The sequence below is a fragment of the Salvelinus namaycush genome, chromosome 8, assembly GCF_016432855.1.
Source record: "Salvelinus namaycush isolate Seneca chromosome 8, SaNama_1.0, whole genome shotgun sequence".
Taxonomy (NCBI): domain Eukaryota; kingdom Metazoa; phylum Chordata; class Actinopteri; order Salmoniformes; family Salmonidae; genus Salvelinus; species Salvelinus namaycush.
In genome coordinates, this window is record NC_052314.1 from 23,005,087 (window position 1) to 23,024,768 (window position 19,682).

Genomic DNA, 19,682 nt, shown 5'->3' on the forward strand with positions numbered 1-19,682 from the left:
TGAGCTTCACAGTGCTGCATTGGTTATGACTACCAGCCGCTCTGAACTTGAGCACCGCACGCGACAGGAAGTTGCCTGAGTGACAATCCGTTTTTGTTGTCTAAGTGAGTGAGGGAAATGCTGTAAATTAAGAGGACTTTATGTATTTTGAAGGATGAGACGTTGAGGATTATAATAACAAACCTTGTTGATGTCATACAAGCAAGCCAAACACAAAAGTCCAAATGTGCACTTTACATTTCCATATAAAACCAATGCTATATACAGTGTCAACGTTTATGATCTATGTTTGATGTACAGTTACAAGATGACATGGCATCATACCTTGGGTTATTCTGAACAGAATGAGCTTGTTTGTCTACTGTAGAGAAAGTGCAGTGCAGCAGAACACCTGAACGCACCCATGACTCCTTTCTATGTGCACCAAAAACCAACAATCTGTTTCAGGGGTTGGAATCGGTTCAGGGAACAGAACCAAAAACCGTAAAATAACATTTTTCAGGGAACAGAAACAAAAGTGATCTATACTGTTCCAGAACATAACCATTATTTTAAAAGCATGGTTATAGTTATTTTACATTACAGGCATTTATTTCTAGTCCAACAACAAAATGCAACATAGCGCCTATACCCAGCCCTCTGTCACTCAGCAACTTTTTCCAGTGTCTGCCTGCAAGCTGAAAATCTTTGCCTGTGCAGGCTACCTGTCCCTCCCCCCTAGGATACTTGATTGGGATAGAGATTCTGGATGAACTTTTTCAATGCTAGTTAAGGATACTATAGGCCTAGTTATCACGTTTCATGTTGGATTCATTAAGTACAAAGACGTGTTTTTAATTCTGGTGCCACTGTGCACACACAAGCTTGTTAGCTACCTCAAACGTGTTAGCTAGCTAGCTCAAAGGACATTCAAAGTTCCTCCATAAAAGCTGCTCCTCCTAGGTATAATTCTGTGGACCTAATTTAGATCGTGCATGTCATAACAAGAGGCCCATGCTTCAAGCCTCTCTCCCCACCGACACAATTTCAGTCGCATCTTGCACCACGGGCTACACTTATCTGTCCATCACGCATGTAAACAACTAGCTTGCCTGCTCTAGCCACACTGACTGGCAAAGCCATTAAAATGAGCTAAAGGTAAAAAACAGTTGATTTTACAGGTTAAAAAAAGGAACAGAAAGGAACAATATAAACCGGTAATATTTGGGGGTTCGAACTGGTTCGGAACTTTATTTTGCTGGTCGGAACAGTGGAACGAAACAAAAAAAATTGTTCTGTTCAGAACGAAACGATTGGGAAATTATTTTGGTTACAACCCCTGATCGGTTTACCTAAATTGCATTTTAAAAGCTTAACACTGTAATATAGTATTTTATAACCTAACTAGGGAAGTTGGCAATAGAACAAGCTTCCAAATGATTCCCACCTGACCCCGAATGTGATTTATAATGGACTGTTTTTGGATTGCGTAATGAACAACAGTAATTGTGTGAAGGCGGGGATACAGGGTTGTGTTCCAAACAAAACAATTACAAGTGTCCTTGCTCTAGTTCCTCAACGGCACATCTAGGATAGCTAAAAAAAAAGCACCTTATAGTTGAATACTTCTTTGAGTCATAAAAGTGGATTGAAATTTGTGCACACTTGGAGTGGTGTGTGGCCACGGAGAGACCAGTTAGACCTCTCAATCAAACCTTAGTACTTTTTGGGGGTTTTATGTTGCACCTACAATACATTTTCCAGGAATATTCTTATCATGTTACTGAATGTATCCAGAGTATTTTCAGATGTTGTATCCAGTCTTGTGTCAGGTGAACTGTTGTGTCCTCACCTTTGGTCTAATAATTTTGCATAGACATTTTTGTCATTCAGCCGACAGTCTTCATCAGAGCGACTTAAGCCATTTTCACATTGGCAGTTTGAAATGACTCAAATCCAATTTTTGGCATATCCGATTTGAATCTGTTCTTTTTCCTGCAGTATGAACAGCCAAAAGTCACATGGAATCGGATATTTCAAGCCACATTCCAAACCACCTTCATAGGTGGTTTGAAATCAGATACAAATCTAATTCCTGGTCATGCGACTTGTGTCTTAACAGTCAAATCTGTTTGATTTGCCCTCAAGTGGTTTTTGGACTATTATTGGGCATATCTTGTTGCTTAGTCACTTTAACCATATCTACATGTACATACTACCTCAATCAGCCTGACTAACCGGTGTCTGTATGTAGCCTCGCTACTTTTATAGCATCGCTACTGTTATTTTTCACTGTTGTTTTATTTCTTTACTTACCCATTGTTCACCTAATACCTTTTTTGCACTATTGGTTAGAACCTGTAAGTAAGCATTTCACAGTAAGGTCTACACCTGTTGTATTCGGCGCACGTGACAAATAAACTTTGATGTGATAGATACTCTGTTGACAGTTTGACAATAACATGTGGTAGCTAACTATCTTGTTAATAATTTACAAACAAATTAGCGAAAGTGCTAGAAAGCCAAATAGTTACCTAGCTAGCTAGTTAGTTGACTGCTGTGGCTAGCCCAAAAAAATACTTATTTTGAAAGTTGCATCATCTTATCCTTTGAGGTGTTAAAGGTGTTCTTACACTATGATTTTGAACATCAAAGCAACTGGGGAAACTTCAATGGCAGCCATTGTTGTCACCTCAGCTTGCTACATAACTTCTGAGTGATAGGAAGCACGAGCACCACCAGCAATCAGCCTACACCACTGTGCAAACACCCATCCTTACTATGACAACTAGCGTAGCCATGTCAGCAAATGACTGCTGTCTGAACACGCACCAATCCAATTTGGTCATTTGTAACTTGCTGTTTGGACAGTCAGTATTAGAAAATAAAACTGATTTGAGCATTAAAACCTGCAGTGTGAACAAGGCTTTACAGCAGCAATTAGGGTTACGCTTGTTCATGTGCATTTTTCAGTTACTGGCCCAATGCTCTAACCGCTAGGTTACCTGCTGCCCATTTTCCAATACTGTTAAAACTGTTCCCTTTCAATTGCTACCATTGTTATGCATATGCTTTTCCTATTTCATCTGTAAAAAACATTTCAATTTAACTCTATCCTTGTACAGTAGGCCAATTCCCCTGAGTTTAAAAGGTTAAAAAGCATAGCATCTAAGGCATTTAGTCGAGTTCAGCATGGCCAGAAAGTGACTGAAAACAGCAAACTAATAGAATCTAATGAGAAGTAGCAGGCTTCATATCTCTATCAATTCCCAGTTCTGTGGGGTTTACATTGTATAATAATTATGCAAAGACTGTTGCATGATTTAGCTAGCCGTATTTCCTTTTGGACACCCATGCCATCTCGTAAATCTGTTCTCAATAATTATTGTGCAAAAGTCCAGTTATTTTTACCCTCCCTTAGGCAGCTGACTGGGTACCGCAAAACATTGGCAGAGAAGGAGATGGGCCGTAGGGGTTTCCGATGACCTGAGGGACTGCTGAGTGACCTCTCACACTAGGCCTTAACAAGAACTGTCTGCCATTCAACTGCAGTTACTGGTACCTACACTCAGAAATAGTACATGCATGTGTATAGCTATATTGTACACACTCTCCTGGAGCAAGTATCTGAAATTAATCTGAGATGCCAGAGATGTACAGGGATTAGATTTGACCACCTTCAACCACTTATTACAATTTAATTTTTTACATCCGTGTGCTGTTACTGTAACTACTGTTACGGTTCATAAATGTAGGCTAAATACAGTACATGGGGGCTTTAGAGAGAGGCTTCACTTCTCTGTAATTACAACGCAGAATTTAACATGCCTCCATATAAGTAGTCATTTTTTCTTGTTAAACCATGACCATAGCCACCGCTAGGCAGACCAAGATGATGATTATAAGGCAGCCTTCTGGTTTTCATCCACACCAAAAAGATTCAGGGCCACAAAAAGAAAGTCATTTGCAAGTGTTCTGATTATATGGGTTGTATAATGCAAACAATTTGCCTGATTACTCCCAATTGATTTGTTTTACTGTGGGGTGGTAAAGCCCCTGGCTCCACAACTGTATGCACAACAGCATTCATTTCCCGATGCATCACTCAGCCAGCTTAAGACAAAGCCAAAGCTCCCTGCCTGCCTCTAAACCGGAATGGTGTTCAGGGTTTTTCTCCACAGCCAGGTCACTAAACAAAGTATACCTGCTTACTGTGTCGGATAAACCCAATGGGATTTGTCGATATCACAAAACAAATTAAAGTAGACCTGCTCAGAGGGATCGAGGGATAGGAAGTGTGTCACTGGGCCTATAGCCTACTCTCATCAGCCACAGGTACTGAGCCTCCACGGATACAGAGGATTGGCTATGTGGTGTGCTAGTGATGTAGACTGTAGGTGTGTTTAGAATGTGTGCTTGGCTGTTGAAGGCTAGTGAGTGACAGAGAATTCTGTGTCATGAGCCTTTTAACACAATTGTGAATCTCACAGAAATCTTTAAATCCCCTAAAATATCTGTCCCTGTGACATCTGCGTCGAGTGCCACTTGACCCCTAACCCCAGTTTTTTGGTGTGTGTGCAGGGCTCAACATTAACGCTTGTCCTCTTCTCCGGGACAAGTATTAAAAAATAGTAGGACAAGAAGAATATAGATTTAAGTTGTCTGAACGGACAAGATAAAATAATTCACAATATCATACAAATACTCTGATCAGAATTTGATCAGAGGCCAACATTGGAATAATATTCAAATCAATAAAAAAGCCTACATGTCAAAGTGTAGGTGATATGCATACTGGCTACAGCCTCATGTCCAAAACGATGCTGACATGAGGGAAGTGCCAGAAAAAGGAGCCAAACTTTGAGACTTTTAATTAGTTATATAAATATAGGCTAAAAGGCAGTCATGATTGACAAATATAATGAAGGATTATTAACGTCTAAAGGCTTGATTCTGTCAACATACTCGAGGCACGTTCAGATCAAATGGTCACAACATCGGAGAGTGAAGGACAGTGCCATGCATATCACCCACCTTGAATCTGAGTGGAGGCGGTCAGCATTCTGAAACTATTTAACCACAAACTTAATTGTTTAAAACCTGGACGTTTCATGTAATTTTATGAGGCATGTCTTACCTTGTTTCAAAGTAGCCTTGCCAAAATTCGACTTCAGAAATGTTGAGGGAATTATTTTATAAAAACACCTAATGCCATTGAAACTAGCATTTTTTCAAATCAACTTTACTTTAATTGTCCAGCAGCCAAAGGCACAATCCTAGTCATGATTAACTCATGCCAGTTGATGCATCTTTAGATCTCCCCTCTCTCTAAATTTCTAACAGATATTTTAATCTGTCAAATAAAACACACGTGCAATTATTTGGTTGTAATTGTAATGTTGCAATATTTTATAGGCTCCCAAGGGTGGCCAACCATCCTCCAGGACAGGCTTGAATATGCAAAGAAGCCAATAGTCAGAATGTTGCCTACATTTTTGTCTGATTCTCTATGGTAAAGAAGATGGTAATGCATTTTATTTTGTAAAGTGGTTCCTTGCATCATATAATGAAGTTTAAAAAAAATGGGGGGAGGGGTGACTTGAACTTTTGGAAAAGTAAAAAAAAAAAAAAAAGATTTTATATATATATATATATATATATATATATATATATATATATATATATATATATATATATATATATATATATATATATATATATACACACAAATGTTTTTTACTTTTCCAAAAGTTTTAAGTCACCCCCTCCCCCCAAATATATATATATATATATATATATATATATATATATATATATATATAAAACTGTCCTACTTGGACTGTGGTGTGTGTGTGACTCACCTGGCTGTTGATATCAGCGCTGTTCTGCAGTAACACAGACACCAGGTATTTGTGTCCTCTGTCACAGGCCCAGTGCAGCAAATTCCTGCCCTGAAACACATAAAAGGTGTACCTCATTACTCCTGCATAAACAGATTCTACCATCTATGATCAAGTACTTCAAGGTACAACAGGTATTGTTTGCCATCATTGCAGTAGCGGCTAATGAGTTGGAGTCAAGATACTGAATCAAATATGTGAATCTTTTTTTTAGGTAAAACGCTCAAAGTAAATGTCAGTACTTGTTTACACACCGAAACACTATCTATTGTAAATCAGATCTCTTGATCAACAATACTTTTTCTCACGAGGCAAACAAAAATCTGGCGCTACCGGTAGGTACTTAGTAAAGTTGCCTAGTCTAGTGAGTGTACTACAGCTGTTATGGATAGTGACAGTGTGTCTGTCTGACCACAGGCTGTCTGACCACACACATATGCAAATGCAGTGAGGGGACCCGCTGGAGCGTTCAGTAACATGGATGGAGGCCCCAACCCCTCCTAACCTCTAATAGAACCATCTATTCTCTTCTGTTATGCACCGGCTCCACAAAGTTAACTTCCCAATAGACTTCTCCCCTTAAGAAAAAATTAATTATGCAGTACAATTTATAACTCAAGAGCCTTCAGATCCCAACTATAAAACGAGGTGGTGACAGGATGAGCTCTGCCCTGTTTCCTTGCCAGCAGGAGGGGTGTGTATGTGTGTAAAGGGTTGGGTCACGGCTCATCCAGGAGCTCAGGGACAAATTGCAGAGGGCCGGCAGAGTCCTTAAGAGTTGATAGATGGGATGCTGCGGACAAAACGAGAGCACCCCCTTGATCAGTCATCACACCCTGTCGTCCCCCCCTCCTCTCCTTAGTTTCAATCACCTCATTCTAATACAACCACCACAGGGAGCTCATTTTTCAGTTTGGCCAATTAGACCAAGCAAACTCCCTAAGTCCTATTCTATTGCTCAAATGATATTGATCACCACGGCTGCATGTTAAAATGAATATTTATGAGAGAGGCCGCAGCCTAAATACTGCTGTGCTTTCTCTCGGTTTTTGATGTGCCCCTTTTGATTGTTTGTCACATTTCCATCACTACATCGTCTCTGCCCTTTTCTTCTAATACGTTAATTCCACTTTGGAACGTTCTGTATATACTCTCAAGAGAACTATGTTTTGGGAACTAGTGAAGTTCACTATAACCTTTCTACTGAATTGGTCTTCTCAGACTAAGACAGCGCACTCATAAATACACCATTGGGATGTCTGGTTGGATAAAAAACAACATTTTCACGAGGGGAAAAAATCATTTGAAATAACCATTCATCGTAAGGAGGAACATAACTTCACAGTAGCACTCTCGTTTGTCTGAGATAACAACAAAAGAAGGAAACGCTACTGGAAATCATCCATCAGGAAGCAGCGCTGGCGGCACTTTTTGTCATAGAAGGTTAAGCTACCTCCCTGTCAGAGTGTTGTGGGGGATTAGCCAATGACAGGCTCTTTGATTCGCACCCACGGTAACACACAACAGACGCGTCTAAAAGGGGCTGAAAGGGCGCTCTCCTCAGCCGCTGCTTGCTCCTCAGTCTCAGTGGGAGGGGACCTGTCAGCTCAATTGGCTCTAATTGAATGGGGTGGGACTTTGTTCCAGAAAGGGATAGAGAAAGAGAGAGAAAAGAGGAGTTCCTTGGGTGGTATTACAACATGAACTCCCTCCCTCCATTGTTGGGGTACATGGTGGTTAGTGGTGGTTGTGTGGTCTCTCAGTGGCATGTGGGGACCTGTGTGAACACTTCACCCATAGAGCGTCTACTGGGGCAGACGCTCGTACACTATACAACTGCACAGCAGGAATAGGCAAATACACAAAATCTCATGATTATTCAGAGAGTGAAGGAGACAACTTTATGAGGGCTGAGGGGGATTCGATTAGTGAACTCTGACTAGACTGTATTCACTCTCCAGTATATTAGTCACAGTATTGTCTAGAATCAGTGCCTTGTCTTCAGCTCTGGGTAGTGTAAAAGAGATAGGGTATAGTGTCTCAGTGCAGCCCTCTCCAAACAGACCTCGCAACTTACTGAGAATAGTGGGAAGCAGCTAGAGTACTGTAAAACACCAGTCGGTTCCTGTGTGTGTGAAGTGAACACACACATACACACCCATAAACCAACGTTTGTCAAGCTTCTGCATGGGCCATGACTCACAGCATGTGTGATTGATCCCATGCTCATGGCTGGTGTGTGGATGATGTATACCCGCAGTGTGGCCCCCAGGCCCCCGGCTCCCCAACAGTAATGAGGCAGCCTCAATGAGTCATAAAGACTGAGGCGGGCGGCTGGACACCCTGATCTATTCTCCCCATCATTAGGATTATTTCCCCATTCGCCCCACGCCTGCACTGTACATTACAGCTAATGCCTTTGGCCTCTGAAGGGGAGTCAAGGGACCAGCCACCCCAGGGGTCAGAGGCCACCACCCAGCTCATATCACCTTGAATTAAAGTGCCAATATCCCCAACTGGTGAAAACATCAAACAGAACATTCTGCTGAAGAACAGTCTGAGTCACTAATACTGAAGGCTTTGGTTATCAGTGGAAACAAGAGGAATTTATACAGTCTCTAGATTATTCGCGGGACATTCAATTGTAGGCACATTCCAATTAGTGGGATAGTCACCACTGCAAGTAGCGAACACAGGCTCCTTGGTAGATCAAAACCTGAATGATTTAAATAGCAAAATATTAATCTATACTTCAAAGAACAGTCAGTCAGTGGCTGTTACTGTTGACTCCAGAATGTAGTTTACCCGTTCAAACTGACAATGCCGCTGCATTATAGTTTCAAATCAAATCAAATGTATTTTTATAACCCTTCTTACATCAGCTGATGTTAGTGAGATATACCTCCATTTCACTCATCCACACTCACCAAATCTTCCAAAAACATTTGCAAAGAGAGAATATGGTGGGATATGTTAATCTATTTAAATCAGACACGGCTGTCTGTCTCTCTATGAATGGATACCAGAGACATTCCCTTCCTATCTCTCTCAGCTGGGGGCCTATCCGAGATGGAAATAGATAGAGGACTCATAGAGATAGATAGAGGACTCTAGTGCCCAAAAGCCAGTTTTAGCATGGGCAGCTATTTTGAAGTAGTCAACTGGGTGGGACTTCCTATGGGTTAAGGAAGGATCACATGATTCCATCTGGGTCATCAGGAGGGATCAGCCAATTAATTATACTGGAGAGGAAACATTCCATAACTGCAGGTGACAGTAAATCGCCAACCTTGACTTTATACCCGTTCAAACAACACACTCCAGGTGGCAGTGTGCACCCTTTCAGTTTGTTTACCAACTCATAGAAGTAGTAGAAGAAAATGTACTACTTCAAAATGGAGATGGCCTCAATGGCGCTGCCCGTGCTCTCACAGGCAACATCTATCTAAGTCTATGGATGGACCACATCAGGGACTGTGGATGGAACTTCACTACTGCCCTCTGCTGGTCAGACCGGAGACCTGCAGTCCACTGGTAAACAACGCTGGAGTGACCACACACAGACCTCCACCATCTGGCCTGGCTACTCATATACCAACTGGTTCCTTATTTGAAGAATTGCTGTGATGAGAGGGACTAAGCCATTTGCCCTCTGTGATAAACGAATAAAGCAGATGAATAGATTTGAGGTCAAAGTGAAAAACATCTAATGATCTTTTAACGCCTTAAGCTTCTCCCTTAGATCGGAGATATATTAGAGTGAAGAGTTCCCATGGACTAATAGTCAATTTGAGGCCAAACACAATGGAGTTACGGGGGAATACTGTACCATATTGCAAATGAGCTGGTTTTACAGTTGGAATTAATAACATGTACTGTTTAACAAGAGGGCTCTTTGAAGATAGGATGCCACTTACCTCTTCATCTTTTGCATTGACATCCACTTCCTTGGAACTGATAGCTGTGGTAATGTGTTCTATGTTGTTCTCTCTGCAGTAGTCAAAGATGTTCTTGTCTTCTTCCCTGTGAGGGGATAGGAAGAGAGGAAGCATCAGTCAATGTACCAGTGAATGGAAATGAAGGAACTGTCTGGCATCAGATGAGAAGAGACATCTGTTCTTCTGGGAATTCTCCATCTCAGCAAAAACAATCAACACCAATAACAACACCACCATACACGCCTCATACAAATCTAGATCGGAATAAAATGAGATTGATTAATAACCATAGGGAAATGAACATTTATTTCTCTGTCAATAACAAATCTTGATATAGAATATAGTGGGATGTGTATTCATAAGTGTGGATGAGGTTAACACCACTGGAAATAGTACCCCCCCACCACACACACACACACACATGCACGCAATGACAGGGTGGGTGGGATAAACATAACATTCCCTCCTACTCATCCCTGGTGAGTCATCCCTGGGGAAGCAGCACGGTACGCCACACTATCTCTAATTATTCCCCCCCTTAATCACCTCCTGGCATTAGGGCCACGCCAGGCAGAGCTGTTGGGGTGGGGGACGCACAGGGACAGAGGGGAAGGGGCTATATCTCATTTAGAGCTTTACGCCTTCCCTCTCTTACCCAGGGCTCCTGATTAATTGCATTTAGTGGGCCATTGTCTGACAGAGAGCAACCCAGCCCCAGCCCCAGTCCCAGCCCCAGCGGAGGACAGGCTGGCAGGGTCCCTCACCACCAAGTTGTGGAGGATAGCGTTACAGTATTCGTTAACAGCGGTTAGCGGGGCTAAGAGCTACCTACCTGGAGGGGAATTGAGAAATGATTAGGATACAGTGCAGCAGTGGTTCTGCTTAGTGTTCGGCAGTATCTGAATAAGAGGTACCCTCGGTTAGGATCTTCCTTTCCGCAAAGAATTAGAGGATACGTAGATCCTAACTGAGAGTGTCAGAACCTCAAAATGGAGCCTAAAATAGCAACAGTGTTAAACAGAGCACTGTAGAGCCCTCTCTCCCTTTGTTCCTGATGCTTGCCTTGTGCCTCAATCACAAGTTGATTTATAAACAGCTCATTCCAGTTGAACAGAATAAGGTTACATGTGAGGGCACATTCATTTACATGCTCATGAGAATCATGTTTATTCATAAGTGGGGGGCTGGCCCCTCCCCCTCTGGTGATCGCCACGCTGACCCCGAGTGTCCCTGCCACGTGGGCACCATCCGTCTCCCACGGCAACTAATCAATGGCGGAGCTCATCAGTCAGGCTGCGCTGGCCGGCGAGGGTTTGGCCTCACGGTGGCCGGCCGCCTGACAGCACGCACGCGATTAATGGTGCCCTGATAAATGACCCGCCGCACGGCATGCTGGGAAGGTCACAGGCTACTCTGTCATCCCCACCGCCTGGTTAACCACAGCTGACTACCAGCCAGGGGGAGGGAGGGAGGGGGTGGGAGAGAGAGAGACCCTGATGTGTGTGAGTGGCCTAAGTGTATGGCAGTGTACGTGCAACTGTGATATCATTTGCATGTTGTAACTACTGTGTAACTAATCAGTCACTGTAAAATGTGGATTTGGTGTCATGACCCATGAACACCACCCTGCATCCAGAACACCACCCTGCATCCAGAACACCACCCTGCACCCAGAACACCACCCTGCATCCAGAACACCACCCTGCATCCAGAACACCACCCTGCATCCAGAACACCACCCTGCACCCAGAACACCACCCTGCACCCAGAACACCACCCTGCATCCAGAACACCTCCCTGCATCCAGAACACCACCCTGCAAGAGTAAAACCCACATCACCCTCATACCTAGCCCGGCTCACCGACACACACACCAGCCTCATAAAACACACAGTTCTGCTCCGCTACCCAGTCCAGCATACTGACAGATATCCCCCTCATCCATCAGCCTGCATGCCAGCCCTTCAGGAGAACACTCATCTCCCAACACAGCCAGGCGGCTACTGATGACTTCAACAGCTCCACCATCAATCACACACATTCTTTTAGGGAGGTCACCCACACACACTACAACAAAGAGCTATGAGTGGCAATGAGAGAACTCACACTTGCTGTGACTTTCCAGCCAAGTGGTCTAGAATGTCAGCTAACCATAAGTCTGATGTTCATCAGAGCCTTTTACAAAAGTGTAGCTCACACAAATCTATTCCATCACAAACAGCAGACTTCACCATCTGAGGGATATCGCCAATCAATCCTGCTTTTGTCAATACACATTCCACACATAGCTACCCGATCCGAAGCAGAAAATGAGCAAAGCGGATGCAATTAACTCAGTAACAAGCCCTTGCTTGAGGAGGCAGACTATTTAATATGGAGTGGGTCTTCCTGTACTGAGAGGGGAAAATTGGATATTCAGCGAACCATTGAGTGTAACAGTTTGGAGCGGGACATGCCCGAGGTAGACCTCGCCAAAGGGGAATGTTAATGACTTCCTGTCCCCACGGGCATCCACATTGGCTATCACCAAGAGGGTCGTCGCCAGGGGAGCCCGTGCCACGTGGCAGCGTTCTATACCCAATGCTCTCTCATTTCAACATGTTATCAAAAAAGTAATTAAAGGCAGGCATTTTCAGGCCACCTCTCCTCAGCGCATGCATACTAATGAGGATAATTTAGGAGAAAACCTGCTGGATTCAGCCGTCATTTTAATTTCCAAAAGAGCCTTTTTTCGAAGAAACGAGGTGGTGTGTATGCTTGATCAAGCTTCTGAGGGTTCCCATAAGGAGAGTGAATATAATTAACATAAAATCAGGACTGTTTAATGTTCCCAAAACAGTTTACAGCAGCGTTTCACAAACTCGGTCCTCGGGACCTCAAGGGATGCACGTTTTGGTTTTTGCCCTAACACTACACAGCTGATTCAAATGACCAAAGCTTGCAAATTAGTTTATTTGAATCAACTGTGTATTGCTAGGGAAAAAAACGAGTTCTGGAAACCCTGGTTTACAATCTGCAGAAGAACTTCTAACACTCAGAGCTCAGTGCAGAGGAAGCTTGTCTCTGATATAGGAGAGACAGAAACTGTGACGTACCTGATCATTTCTTCTTGGTAGAGGGAACTGACTGTTGGACCTCCAAATCCTGTCCTACGCTCTCTTCTCTCCTGGAACAAGAAGCAAAACTTTAAATCCTGACATTCATTCAAAAGCATAATTATGGTTCCATAACACTCCCCTCACCTCTTGTAATAACAGCGAGTCTGTAGTGGTGTGTGCCACACTACTGTGATCTAAGGACAGTTCAGTATTCCCCTGACTAGTTATCCAGTGTTCTCCCCACCTTAAACAAGCCAACTGTGCCATACAATGAAAAACAAGAGCCACTGGGAGAATGAGTTTCCTTATTCACAGACAGCAATAGGTTCACCTCGTCACGATTCTCTCACACATTGTTTAGGGGCGACTCCAAAACATGGGTAAAAAAATGACATGCATAAAGTCTTTTGAGGAGTATATTTTAACTGATCAAAATTATTTCAGCAATTTTATTTGTTTAGCATTTTCTGAACCGCTAATACATGCTGTAATGGCAAAAATGGACTCAACCGTTTTTTAGGTCCTCAGTCTAGCCCATGTTCTATAATCTCTTTCACAATGACTCACACAAGACAACAAACAAATTAGATTTAATTTCCGAGGGGGTTGTGGGCAAAAAACTAAATATAACGGCACATGCACTTTTAGGAGTGCAACTCCCTTCTAAACTCAGAATATTCTCTAATGCACTTCCTTCTCTAATGTAAAGATAGTGCAACCAACAATCCAAATAGGAGAGAGGTCAAGAACTGACTATTGTTTCTGCTGCCTTTATCCCCATCCAGCCTCTCCTAAATCTGTTTGTCTGGACCCTGTTAAGAATAGACTCCCTGTGCTTTGTTAACACTAATACAATCACATCCTTTTCAGAGGGGCATTTGTGCATTTGCCTTCCCCTGGCATTGTGCCAAGCTAGGGACCATGTCAGCATGTATTGGCCCCGATGGCAGCGCCAGAGAAAGGGATGTGTCAGGCTGGTCTGCAGGCCACTGATGCCTGCTGACACTCATATTGTGGAGGGGACAGAAGGGAAAGGAGAGAGAGGCGGGTGGAAGGCACTAACTCAAACAGGACCGGTGACAGGCTTTTATGTCACACCGCTAAACATCACTCTAAATCTCTCCTTTGGGGATGGAGGTTCGCGAAGGGGAAATTTCTTTGTGCTGAATTTTCATTCGGGAAGAAAAGTGCATTTGGGTTTGTCTCATGTTGGTACTTTCCTCAGCAATGTTGAATAGAGGTCAGAATAGAACAAACATACATTTTTCCCTGCATCCATTTTATCAAACCATACCCATGCTGGAAAGGACACAATGAGGGACTGGTCTATTGACAGTACTGTATCCAAAAATGTTGTGTTTCATTCAGCCTCTTTGCAGCCCCCCTCCCCATCGTTTCACTCCAGGCAGGGTGTCTTTGTCAGCTGTGACAGTGTGCTTGGTCCCAGTTGGCAGGCCTGTTACTGTAATGGGGTAGAACTTAGTGAGTGGATGATTCCATTGGCCTACTCCCTGAGAAAACAGGCCCATGTCTGCATAACAACACTAGCCTTCTGATGCAGGCAGGCACACCACACCAGATAAACAATTTGAGCACAGTAAACACATTTTATTTAGGCTAGATCAAAAGCCCTCTCACAAATAATGTATAAAAAAGTCCTACTTAGAACATGAAAACAAAATAATTTATTGGAGTTGGTTTGAGTGTAATCTGTGAACATTAAAGAGATGACGGCATGCAAAGCTAAAACAGTCTCAGGTAATGTTACCTCTGCTGTCTCAGCCACTGCCTGTCACCAAGGGTGTACCCAAGGCTCGATCCTAGGTCCCACACTCTTCTCAATTTACATCAACAACACAGGCAGTAGGAAGCTCTCTCATCCATTTATATGCAGATGATACAGTCTTATACTCAGCTGGCCACTCCCCGCATTTTGTGTTAAATACTCTACAACAAAGATTTCTTAGTGTCTAACAAGCTTTCTCTGCCCTTAACCATGTTCTGAACACCTCCAAAACAAAGGTCATGTGGTTTGGTAAGAAGCATGCCCCTCTCCCCACAGGTGTGATTACTACCTCTGAGGGCTTAGAGCTTGAGGTAGTCACCTCATACAAGTACTTGGGAGAATGGCTAGATGGTACAATGTCCTTCTCTCAGCACATATCAAAGCTGCAGGCTAAAGTTAAATCTAGACTTGGTTTCCTCTATCGTAATCGCTCCTCTTTCACCCCAGCTGCCAAACTAAACCTGATTCAGATGACCATCCTACCCATGCTAGATTACGGAGACGTAATTTATAGATCGGCAGGTAAGAGTGCTCTCGAGCGGCTAGATGTCCTTTATCATTCAGCCATCAGATTAGCCACCAATGCTCCTTATAGGACACATCACTGCACTCTATACTCCTCATCTCTGTATACCTGTCACAAGACCCACTGGTTGATGCTTATTTATAAAACCCTCTTAGGCATCACCCCCCACCCCCCCAATCTGAGATATCTACTGCAGCCCTCATCCTCCACATACAACACCCGTTCTGCCAGTCACATTCTGTTAAAGGTCCCCAAAGCACACACATCCCTGGGTCGCTCCTCTTTTCAGTTCGCTGCAGCTAGCGACTAGAACAAGTTGTAACAAACACTCAAACTGGACAGTTATCTCAATCTCTTCATTCAAAGACTCAATCATGGACACTTACTGACAGTTCTGGCTGCTTTGCGTGATGTATTGTTGTCTTTATCTTCTTGCCCTTTGTGCTGTCGTCTGTGCCCAATTATGTTTGTACGATGTTTTGTGCTGCTACCATGTTGTGCTGCTGCCATGTTGTGTTGCTACCTTGCTGTGTTGTCATGTGTTGCTGCCATGCTATGTTGTTGTCTTAGGTCTCTCTTTATGTAGTGTTGTCTCTTGTCCTTCATGCGTGTTTTGTCCTATATTTTTTATTTAATTTATTTTTTATCCCAGTCCCCGTCCCCACAGGAGTCCTTTTGCCTTTTGGTAGACCGTCATTGTAAATAAGAATTTGTTCTTAACTGACTTGTCTAGTTAAATAAAGGTTATATAAATAAATAAATGTTAGACAAACGCTTAGTATTTCTGCCAAGTTGCATAGTCAGTCAGTGTCCCCTGCTGGTCAATGCGCCATACTGCATTCTTAGGTGCAGGTGGAGCTGTCAAATTTAGTTATCTTTTTTTAGAATGGTTCAAACGTGAGAAAGACATTTGTTTCAGTTCTCACATTGCAGAGTTTCCTGCATGTGGAGATTGTATTATGTAAATTTGTGAGATCAAATGTAGTGTAGTATTGGATTTGTGAGGGCTTTTTACCTTCTGACTGCTGTCTGGGTCTAGTGAAGTTACACATGAAACATACTCCTGCATGGCCTGTTCTGCACTCATGTCCTCAAGCTGCTTCCATGCTGTCCTGTAGCAAAACATAACAAAAACATTCAGCAGATAGTTTCTCTCCCTCCCAAAAGCATTAAAGAGAACAGGACCATACAGTAGGTGAGTTTCAGTTTGGAACAAGAAAAAAATGTCATGTAAATTGAAATCTCAAAACAGGACCACTCACCACTTACTCCAGGGCATAGTATGATTCACCCATGCAAATTTATGCCAGGAGTTGAATAAGCACATAATATCAGCACAATGATTAACAAATTCCAAACATACCATTTTCTTTGACCTTCAAAATCGAAAAACCCAGGCTTTGCTGTATTGCACTTTCCAACCTTGACCTGTGAACATATGAAATACAGGTGACTCAGGAATGGATTAAATAGCCTAACCATCTGTTTGACAGCTCTCAGCAGAATCATCACTATCAATTCAATGGCAAACAATAGATTGACATCGATTCTACACCCGTTTGCAATTTGTGTACATACCTGTGGTAAAACTCCCACCCCACCACAAAATAGCGTAACAATGATATTATTATGGATGCAAGGGCATGATGAACAACATTTGGTGGCACCAATAGCTAGAACATAACAGACGTGAATGTAGACTGTATATTGTATATTGTGAATGTATATTTATGCCATTTGCTAGCTACACTACATGACCAAAAGTATGCGGACACCTGTTTGTTATACATCTCATTCCAAAATCATGGGCATTAATATGGAGTTGGTCCCCCCTTTGCTGCTATAACAGCCTCCACTCTTCTGGGAAGGCTTTCCACTAGATGTTGGAACATTGCTGCAGGGACTTGCTTCCATTCAGCCACAAGAGCATTAGTGAGGTCGGGCACTGATGTTGGGCGATTAGGCCCGGCTCGGAGTTGGCGTTCCAATTCATCCTAAAGGTGTTCGATGGGGTTGAGGTCAGGGCTCTGTGCAGGCCAGTCAAGTTCTTCCACACCGATCTCAACAAACCACTTCTGTATGGACCTCGCTTTGCGCACGGGGGCATTGTCATGCTGAAACAAGAAAGAGCCTTCCCCAAACTGCTCCAAGCACAGAATCGTCTAGAATGTAATTGTATGCTGTAGCGTTAAAATTTCCCTTCACTGGAACTAAGGGGCCTAGCCCGAACCATGAAAATCAGCCCCAGACCCTTATTCCTCCTCCACATAACTTTACAGTTAGGACTATGCATTGAGGCAGGTAGCGCTCTCCTGGTATCCACCAAACCTTGATTCGTCCATCGGACTGCCAGATGGCGAAGCGTGATTCATCACTCCAGAGAATGCGTTTCCACTGCTCCAGAGTCCAATGGTGGCGTGTTTTACCACTCCAGCTAACGCTTGACATTGCGCATGGTGATCTTTGGCTTGTGTGCGGCTGCTCGGCCATGGAAACCTATTTCATGAAGCTCCCCACTAACAGTTCTTGTGCTGACATTGCTGCCAGAAAAAGTTTGGAACTCGGTAGTGAGTGTTGCAACTGAGGACAGACGATTTTTATGCACTACGCGCTTCAGCCCTCCAGGCTCCCATTCGGTGAGCTTGTGTGGCCTACCACTTCGCGGCTGAGCCGTTGTTGTTTCTAGACGTTTCCACTTCCCAATAACAACACTTACAGTTGACCGTGGCAGCTCTAGCAGGGCAGAAATTTTACGAACTGACTTGTTGGAATGGTGGCATCCTATGACGGTGCCACGTTGAAAGTCACTGAGCTCTTCAGTAAGGCCATTCTACGGCCTATGTTTGTCTATGGAGATTGCATGGCTGTGTGATCGATTTTATATAAAATGTCAGCAACGGGTGGGGCTAAAATAGCCAAATCCACTAATTTGAAGGGGTCTCCACATACAGTATATATACAAAAGTATCTAAATAACAAATGGGTCCATTGGGATGTGCTGCTATCTGATAGTCACCTGTTTATACCTAGCATACAGGTACAACAGTTGTTCCCTGCTGGCCGTCTGAAGTAGATCTCGAAGACGGTCTGCTGCTGCCTCAAATTCGTGTTCCAATTCCTCCCCTTCCAGTCGATGACCAGGGTCACCTGCACCACTGTCGAATTTCCCTAATCCTAGATCTGAGTCGGAGTCCGATCCTCCTCCGAGAGGATCTCCTGTATCAGGCCGAGCTGGGTCGGTACCTGAGCCTGTGGCAGAATCAGGGGAAGACGATGGCGAGCGTGAAGCCATTGTCGAAAATAAAGACGGTTAAAAAAAATATGTGACGACCTTATATTATCGCTTTCAGTAGTTTATACAGGCTATGATTTAATCCGTTATCGCTGAGATGGACTTGTTTGCACTTTGCACGAATGGTCCGTCTGTGGTACACCCCACTAAAAGCCTCGGGTAGAACTTAGACTAGGAACAAAGATTTTGACCTAAAATCCGGACAGAAATCCATGCTTCTAGTTGTACAGAGAGGTACTGTCTATGACAGGTACATAGTACTGTTAAAAAAAGACACAAAAATAACCGTGGTGTACTATATATGTGGATACTATATACGTATCATAAAAAGCCCTGATAAAAGCCTGTACCAAGCCGGAAAGCATTGGCGTTCCTTAGTCCTTTAACTTCCGTTTTTAAATATGTTCTACCGAAATGCCAATATAGAAAAAGTACCTTGGTTGGAAAAGTCAGTCACATGATACATTTTTGTAAAATCTATTTAATATTTTTTTCGTTTAGCCTATAACGCGCACCATCATTTATTTTTCTGCCCCAAAACTGTAGCGTCCTATGTCGAGAAAGTGACCACGCACGGCGCCAGGCTACCCAATATACATTATTCTAGCCTACTTGTTGCTCTGACAAAAGCAGCTTTATTATCATTATCTGGTTAAATGAAACAGAAAAGACTGAATAAAAAAGAACAAAACTACAATTTCAAACTATGTACCAGTAGCTGCCATATTAGCAAATGTTGTCCAGTAGGTGGTGGTAGTATTTACAATATGTTGATCTGTATTGCAGGTGGCAACAATAAACCGCACGCACCAACACCAGTGTTGTGCCGAAAATCTCCCCCTGCAAGAATCCCCCCCACCCCTTCTATATTCCTTAATTTTGTGGCTAGAGTCAAATACTTTATGTGGCACACATCAGAGTCAAATACTTTATATAGAACAAACTTCACGTCAGGATAGGCAACCGAAATTAATAATGAATGTATGTGTGTTATATTAAACATAGAGGGATTAAAATGTTGGCAAGCAATAAACATTTCAGAACAACTATGGCTGAATTATTATCCTTACACTTTCAAAAATACAAGCCGAATAAGACATGGGAGAGATGACAAATTTTGGCAAAGAGATTTATTTATAGACTAATAAAAATCAGTAGCGGAT

At 43.0% G+C, this 19,682-nt stretch overlaps 1 protein-coding gene across 2 annotated transcripts in view; it reads right to left on the bottom strand.

The window, feature by feature from the left end:
* acbd6 (acyl-CoA binding domain containing 6) overlaps positions 1-18,656 on the bottom strand; it is a 35,010-nt gene extending 16,354 nt beyond the window's left edge. For both annotated transcript variants that reach the window (XM_038999487.1, XM_038999488.1), the window contains exons 1-6: positions 18,244-18,656; positions 16,591-16,655; positions 16,243-16,339; positions 12,913-12,983; positions 9,797-9,902; positions 5,841-5,930 (exon numbers count right to left, since the gene is read on the bottom strand). In XM_038999487.1, the coding sequence (XP_038855415.1) occupies positions 5,841-5,930; positions 9,797-9,902; positions 12,913-12,983; positions 16,243-16,339; positions 16,591-16,655; positions 18,244-18,519 (705 nt within the window). In that variant the 5' untranslated portion in view covers positions 18,520-18,656. The remainder of the gene's footprint in view (positions 1-5,840; positions 5,931-9,796; positions 9,903-12,912; positions 12,984-16,242; positions 16,340-16,590; positions 16,656-18,243) is intronic.
* Positions 18,657-19,682: the final 1,026 nt, after the last annotated feature.